General features: G+C 43.7%; 1 protein-coding gene across 1 annotated transcript in view; it reads right to left on the minus strand.

The window, feature by feature from the left end:
• Positions 1-7,886, minus strand: part of ST8SIA4 (ST8 alpha-N-acetyl-neuraminide alpha-2,8-sialyltransferase 4) — a 90,782-nt gene extending 82,896 nt beyond the window's left edge. Inside the window, exons 1-2 of the mRNA XM_006755146.2 lie at positions 7,446-7,886; positions 3,947-3,962 (exon numbers count right to left, since the gene is read on the minus strand). Of these exons, the coding sequence (XP_006755209.1) occupies positions 3,947-3,962; positions 7,446-7,558 (129 nt within the window). The 5' untranslated portion in view covers positions 7,559-7,886. The remainder of the gene's footprint in view (positions 1-3,946; positions 3,963-7,445) is intronic.
• Between the last annotated feature and the right edge of the window lie 242 nt (positions 7,887-8,128).

Genomic DNA, 8,128 nt, shown 5'->3' on the forward strand with positions numbered 1-8,128 from the left:
GAATAATACATTTGATTTAGATAACTAGTGACAAATAGTAAATAGAACTTTTTCTACAAGTTAGAAGAGTTCAATAACCATGATAAAAAGTATTATAAAGGTTAAGTGAATATGATTTTATCAGGGCAATCATTTACACCTATTCTTTTTGAAATAGAGCCTATTTCATAGAGAAAAAGCCTTTGACAATAAAGGAAACAATCAACAAAACGAAAAGGCAACTTACCGAATGGGAAAAGGTATTTTCAAATTATACAAATGTTAATATTCAAAATATATATAGAACTCATTCAATTCAACAACAACAAAAAACAAACAACCCAATAAAAAATGGGCAGAGCATCTGAATAGACATTTTCCAAAGAAGATATTCAGATGGCCAACAGACATAAAAAAAGCATTGAACATTACTAATTTTTATGGAAATTAAAATCAGAACTACAGTGAGCTATCATCTCACACCTGTAAAAATGGCTATTATAAAAAATAAGTGTTGGAGAAGATGCTGTGAAAAGGGACCCCTTGTACACTGTTGGTGGGACTGTAGATTAGTGTAGCCACTATGAAAAAAACAGTATGAAGATGTATCAAAAATTAAAAATAGAACTAGCATATGATCCAGCTATTCCATTTGTAGTTATTCATCCAAAGAATATTAGAATATGAATTTAAAAAGATATATGCACCTCTATGTTTATAGTAGCATTATTTAAAATATAGAAGTTATGAAAACAGCCTGTCTATGAACAGATGAATAAAGATGTGATATTCTCTCTCTTTCTCTCTCTCTCACACACACACACACACACACACACACACACACACACTGGAATACTACTTAGCCATGAAAAATATGAAATCTTGACATTCAAGACAACATGAATGGATCCTGAAGGTATTATGCTAAGTGAAATAAGTCAGATAGAGAAAGAAAAATACCATGTGATTTTACTCATATGTGGAAAGAAGAAAATTTAAACAAAACAAATTAAAAACAAACTCATTGGTGGTTAGCAGAATGGATGGGTAGTAGGAAAATGAAATGGGTAAAAGTGGTCAATTACATGGTGACAAATGGAAATTAGATCTTTGGTAGTGAGCATGCTGTAGTGTACACATATGTTAAACTATAATGTTGAACACCTAAAACTTACATGATATTATATACCAACATAAACCCTTGTTAACCAATAAAAGCCAATGTTATCTAGATTTTTAAAAAAAGAATCCTGAAAAAAAATGTAAAGGTCTTTGTGATATTTAAAGAAAAAAATAAATTCTCATCAAAGCCCTGTTCCAGTTTAGCCCATCCTTCCCCACTGTTTTAGACAATAGAGACAGGATGTTTTGCCAGTTCTCCTGTATCTGTATACTTGTAACTTCCAAGACTGTAATTTTATTTTCACAGAAGGCATATACACATAATGGAAAGAGCTTTTGTTTTGTAGTAAGAAGACCTTGGGATATCCGGTGATCTGGATATGTTGGTGATTCTATCACTTGCTAACCTGAATGACCTTAGACAATATTTTCTTTCTAGGCCACTAAATCCTTATCTTAACTTGTGAAACTGCAATAAAATTATCTAATGTGCAATGACTTTGTGAGAATTATGTGGGACTCTGAATGTGAAAGTAATTTATAAAGCACTATTAACGTGCTACTTGCTAAGATTACTTTGAGTCATCTCAACAAGAGACACTTTCCTGATAGTTGATGGTGGTAGGGAGACAGAGACTGTAGTGGGGAGAAAACTCATTGAGTAGTCATTATTACAGGTATTTTCTTGTACATTAAAGAAATTAACACTGCTACTCCCTTCAATCAGTAGTGTCAATCAAGTATCCCATGTGTCATGGTAGTAGCAGGGGGGCTGGAAATAATGATGATGGTGACAGGTATCTCTGATGACATTTATGCCATTGGAACATTAATAGCAGACTAGATCACTGTTTAAAATATTTTCTTAGTACTTTATAGATGTAAAGCCAGACTTAGAGAATCTGAAAGCCACCTGTTTATGGCATAAACTTTTCAACATCTGCATTTATTTCTTTATATATTACCTTTTAAGTTTTAAGACTCTCAAAAGTATAATTTAAAAAATAGCATAACTATTTGCTCAATCAGAAAGCCTAAATCTGTTTATTACATAGGCAATCCTCTCCTACTATCAATGGAAATACTGCTTGTGTAACAGCTGTTGGATGAATTCTGTAATGGAAGTTTATAGTTTGGTATTTTGGTCTGCATTCTTTTTTAAACATGTATTTCCAATTTGAAGCAACTCAAGGCATCACATGCAACTACTCAAGGCATCACATGCAACTGTAAAATTTAGAACTCTGTAAAAAATAATATTTAAACTATCTTACTGATGAAAATGATACATTGGCATGCCTATATATGGCTAATAGTGACTGTTTTATAGAGGTGATTTAGGATGCAAGAAAACATAGGGAGCATTTTATTACTTAGTGGCCCAGAAGTCAGTTTTTACATTATATATCTAATGATAATAACTACATATGAATGAAAATGTGGATATACACAGAAGTTAATCTTCACACTTTTGTAGGTATGCCTTTAAGAGTATGACACAAACTTTTACCATTTCCAGGGGTAGGAATCTTTCCAATCTTCATCTTGTTAATAACTGGCCTGTCAACATCATCTTTTTCTAACCATAGATTGCTATGATTATGATAATTATTTTCACCAATAAGCTTTTATGGGAGAAGTAAAAATATGCACAGGCTGACATTTTAAAATATCCATGGAAGATTGCTATTGATACATTTTTACATGGCAGAATGATTGTTATGATGTACCTAGCTGTGTGGAGCCTTTTCAGGACCTCTCAGATTTTAAAAAGGGGGGTTTAAAAGTTTAAATCAGATTTATATTAGTGAAATGCTACTATGTTACTATTCCATTTGAATTATTTTCATTTAAATTGGTGATAAGCCACATTTCAGGTTTTTAATCATTGAATGCAAACAGCTGCAACTAGTTAACTTCTTGAAGTCAATGAAATTCCTGTGTGAGAGGGCCTGGCTCAGTGCAATCTGAGGCTCTGAAGCAAATTTCTTTGTATAAAGTTAAATGGGCCCCCAGGGATTTTTCACTTGTGACTTGGTAGCATTCTATCTTAGAAAAGGCTTTTCCTTCCCGTGTATGCAAGGAGGTAGCCACCCCTCTACTAGTTTCTCATTCCATATCAGACATGATTGCTGAACAGCTGCGCTGAAAACATTTGCATAGGGCAGTGATGGCGAACCTTTTGAGCTCGACGTGTCAGCATTTTGAAAAACCCTAACTTAACTCTGGTGCCGTGTCACATATAGAAATTTTTTGATATCTGCAACCATAGTAAAACAAAGACTTATATTTTTGATATTTATTTTATATATTTAAATGCCATTTAACAAAGAAAAATCAACCAAAAAAAAAATGAATTCGCGTGTCACCTGGTTCGCCATCACTGGCATAGGGCTATATACAGCAAGATTCAACATGTACCTCCACAAGGAAACAAGACACATCAAGGAAATAATGTAGCATAAAGCAATGTATGTAAGTTTTCCTGCTTGTATGAAGCTAAGAGAAGCCCTCCTAGGTGTTCATCTATGCAATGCTAGTGACAGAAACTAATCAATAGTTAGGTTACTAATACTTACAAATATTTTTCTATTTGAAATATGAGTTGTCAGGCATCACTACAATTTATTAATTCTGTAGAATATAACACATATTAATTTCTTTTCATGAAATTAGATCCCACCTCTACTGAAAAATTCTTCATGATTTGTTCTTTGAAATGAATGTGTTTCCTTTGGACTGGGTTAAATCTCCTAGTTAATATAAAATTTTGAAAATCATTTAAAAGAATTTGCATCCAAGTAATCCTGAACACAAACAGCAGTCAGTTTTCTGTTTTCATTACCTTAGTGTCAAACAAACTAAAAATAAAGATGAGAAATGTACTTACTACCTCAACTCCCTGCTTGATGGTTGTTAGCAGAGCTCCAAAGCGGACATGTGAAGGGACATGCAGGCCCTGGGTTTCCTGATTTACAAGAGTGCGTTCTACCCTAGGACACCCTGGAAGGAACTTTGCTGACAATGATCATCGTCTCAGTAGGAATGCTTATCTGCACAGTCAATTCAGTTAAAAGTTTCAGAACTAATACTGGTAAGACAACACAAGGTACACAGTCAAATTAACAAGATCTCTAGATGATAAGAAATGTAAGTTAAAGTTCACGTGTGGTCAACCAGGAAAATGGCATGTGGCAAATTTTAAAGACTAACCACCAAAACAAATATTTGAATGATATTAAAGTTTCTGTCATACTCTCAAATACATTATCGCATTCAATAAGCCTACACACATGCACTGTTATCTGTAGAACACTTACGGTAACACGTTTCCAATGACACCCAAAGAGCACTCACAGGGTCAGTGAAATCCTGAGCCAATTGCAAGGCAAGTGTCATTTTCCCATTAAGAACAAAATGTTCAAGCACAGGCCACTTCATGCCCTTTGAATTCCACTTTATTAATAGGTTTGCCTAGAAGGGGATTTCCGTTTTAAATGCCCAATAATTACTTGATCTATTCTCAAACAGTCCCTTAGAAAACCATGCTGCTAGTATTCCTGTGGACAGATGCAAATGTGGATGGTTGGTAGGAAAGTTGTCCTGGTGTTCTCCCTCCTTCTACGCGGAATGCCTGCTCAACCTGGTGCATGAGAGCAGCGCTGCACTGATTCTAGATGGGACTTGCAGTTAAGAAAGGCAGAAATCCAACAGACAACGGAACTGCCTGCCTATTGAAAAATGGTAGCAAGTAACCTAATTAAGAATCTAGGGGGCTGTCCTAAGATATGAGGAGTATGGAATGCCCTTCATTGAATCCTCTCAGCCTACTCAGAAGGCACGCAGTGCCCCCCAAAGGTCAGACACTGCCTCCCTTACCCCACTTTAGAATACAGGTCCGGGCGCGAAGGCCAAACCTCCACTCTAGTTTACTCCTCTGGAAACTAGCCCTTCCACGTGGCTTGGGTAGAGAATCAAAGAAGTGATCTTTGGATGCGTCCAGCCCTCCACCTGAAGCACTGTCTGGGTGTTGAAAACGCAGTCATGAACTCACACCACAGGCGTCTCTGTTGAACACTTTATCCTGAAGAGAAAGGGGGAGCGCTTACAGGTCCTGGCTGTCCTGGCTTTGCCTCTGGCAGCGCCACCTCCAAGGTCTCCGGGAAGCCCGTGGCTGCGAGGCACTGCGCCGCGCCCCGCACACCGGTAATTGCGGGTTTTAATTAAGGAGGAGGGGCAGGGTGGCGGGGAACCAAGAAAAGTGATGCTCTTTTAAAGGGACCGGATTCCTGCAAGAGGCTTCCCAGTCTTCTCCTCATTCTCCCACCCTCGCGGCCAGCTCTGGGGAGGAGGGGGGAAACCTCGTGCCCACCTTGCTTCCCAGTGATCAACTCCAGCGCCAGTCCCAGCTTCCTCAGGGGAGCCGGGAAGAGACCGCAGCGCACCCCGCCAAGGGTGCGAGGTGAACCCAGACCAGCACCTACCCGCCGCGCCCGGCCGGCCCGCCCCCTCCGCCCAGCGTCCTGGGCAGCGCCCACCGGCCCGCGGGGTCCGGGGAGGGCCCCGGGAGCGACATCGCCCCTGACCTGAGGAGCGTGCTAGGTCTGTTATTCCCCCATTGGGACCCGACCCCGGTGCGCGCCTCCTTCCCGCCCGAGGCCCGGGGCGGTCTTTGGGCAGCTCGTGGCGCCTCCCCTCGCCGCGCCCGCCCCGCCCACTCCTGCTCCCGGGTCGCCAGCGGTGGGCCCGCACTCTGCGTCCCGGCCAGGCTTGGCCGCTTTGTCTCGGCTCAGGCTTGTCTTAGGAGCCCACCGGCCCGGCCCGGAAGGGAGCAAAGAGCCTCCCCCACACCCCGGCATCCGCCTCGCCCCCACGCGCTGGTTCACCACCTTCCGAAAGACCCCTTTGTCTGCCTGGGAAGCGCAGGTCGGCCAGGGAAGCCCACCACCCCGCCCGAGGTCCTCCTTTCCTGATAACTGAGCTCGGTCTGATGTGCAACCCACCCACTCCATGTGCAAACGACCTCATCACACAGTTCAGCGTGGCCCCCGCTCCCCGCAAGAACAGACCCACTTATAGGTTTGTTGATGCATTGCGACCATCCAGGCCATTCCTATTAGCTTTTTCATCATCTTCCAGTTCCATTCGGCTGTGCTTCTGGCTATCTTAGTTTCCTATAAAATAGTAACTACTTCCCTCAGGGTAAGCCTGAGCCTTGTTCACTTAAATGCTCCTTACTTAGGGAGAAGGAATATGAACAAATGGAGTGCGTGAAGTTCGCGTGCCTGTGCACGTTTTAGCAGTCCTATGCCACACACACACACACACACACACACACACACACACGGGGAGCGGGGCAAGGATTCTATCTTCGTTTTAATAAATGTCGAGGGAAATAAAAACCGAGCGGGCAAAGCGGGCATCTCTGCCAGTGACCAGTGTGTAGTTTCCCACAGCGGACGCCTCCGGATGAGGGAGGACTTCCGAAAACAGGACTTTGAACACAGTCCTTTGACAACCAGGTTCACATCCTCAGCAAACGCTTCCAAGCCTTGTAAAGCAGCACAAAGTTGCAGCCACCCCGCTGGGTAAACTTCAAAGAGAGAGGCCAGGGGCAAGGAGGAAGGAAGTGTGATATTTAGAGAACTTACTGGGGTGGAGGAAGATTTTGAACTCAACTAGACAAACTTAGAGAAAGAAAGAAAAAAGGGCAGAAATATAGTCTGTTTGAAGCTCCAGTACCCATGACGCCCCTGTGTTTTTATCAACAGAAGAGCAAGTAAGAAAGTATCCTTGCTTGTACTGGAGTTTCTCATTCAAACGGAGACACACAGATCTACCCCACGCCGAAAAGAGTAACGAGTGCAGGCACATTTCCTGCTTTCCGGGCTGTAACTTCAGCCCTGCGGAAAGCCAGCTTTCCCTGGCATCGCCACAGCGATAAGATACAGAAGGGAGGGCAACCAGATGGCGAATAAAGACATCTCCCTTGAGTTCTGCCCGCGGATTAAAGGGACAAGGGCACACGTTCTTTGTTGACACTTCTGCAGTGACTTCCCCCTTGGCGTGCGAGCCCCGCCGCCAACACAACTGTCACGGCCACCCCACAGCAAGTTGAACTCTTCCCGGGAACACGCCTGGCGAAGCACGCACACCTCGGCAACTGCCTTTGTTATTTAATTCCCGAGACTAAACACACGCACGCTCCTAGGAACACACGGAGGACCCCAGCCTTCACTCTATTGTCTACAGCCACATCTCATTCCTGGCTTGACTTTTTTAAAAAACAAAAACAAAAAAAACAAAAATAATAATCATATCCTGAAATGAAGCTTTGCATTTACCCGATGAGTTGCGTCTCCTGGTGCTCCTCAGTTCTTGCTATTTCTTTTGTCTTATAAAAGATCAGGAGCAGACTTATCGTGCAGATCGTCCACCTCTTCCTAACGGACCGCATCTTGGGTGCCTGAGACAGTAGTGGTTGCCCCGGTTCCTGCACCTTCTCTGGATATAAAAGCTCCGTGTTGGGAGATTTAGTCGCCGGAGGTGGGGGGCGTTATCTGTAAAATGCGAGGAGAGCGTGGAGCCGGGGTCTCCGGCGCAGGTCGCGGGGGGTCCACCGCGGCCACGCTCACCCCGGTGCCGGAGCGCAGCCCTGCGCTCTCCCTCGCGGTTCGCGCCAGCCCCGCGGGTCGCTCCGCGCTGCCTCCCTGGGGCTCAGATTTCTTTAAAGACTAGACACCTTGTGCTTTGAAGGAGACGGCCGCTTCTGCAGCTGGGCTCGGGGGCGTCACTGGCCCTTCCCTTTTCCTAGCAGGGAAATGATGAGCAAAACCAGCCAATCACCAGCGGAGGAGGCGGAGGCTGCTGCCGCCTCGCGTTGCCGGCGGCTGCTCGGAGAGTAGCGTTGCAGGCGCTGCCTGCGCCGTGCGGGGAGAGAAAGCCTACAAGCTCCTGGCCGTGCATGCACACGCACACACACATACTCATACTCACGCTCGCGGGAGCCAGCCCTCCTGCACTGCGG

Source organism: Myotis davidii, unplaced genomic scaffold (genome assembly GCF_000327345.1).
Source record: "Myotis davidii unplaced genomic scaffold, ASM32734v1 scaffold473, whole genome shotgun sequence".
In the NCBI taxonomy this organism is placed as follows: Eukaryota; Metazoa; Chordata; class Mammalia; order Chiroptera; family Vespertilionidae; genus Myotis; species Myotis davidii.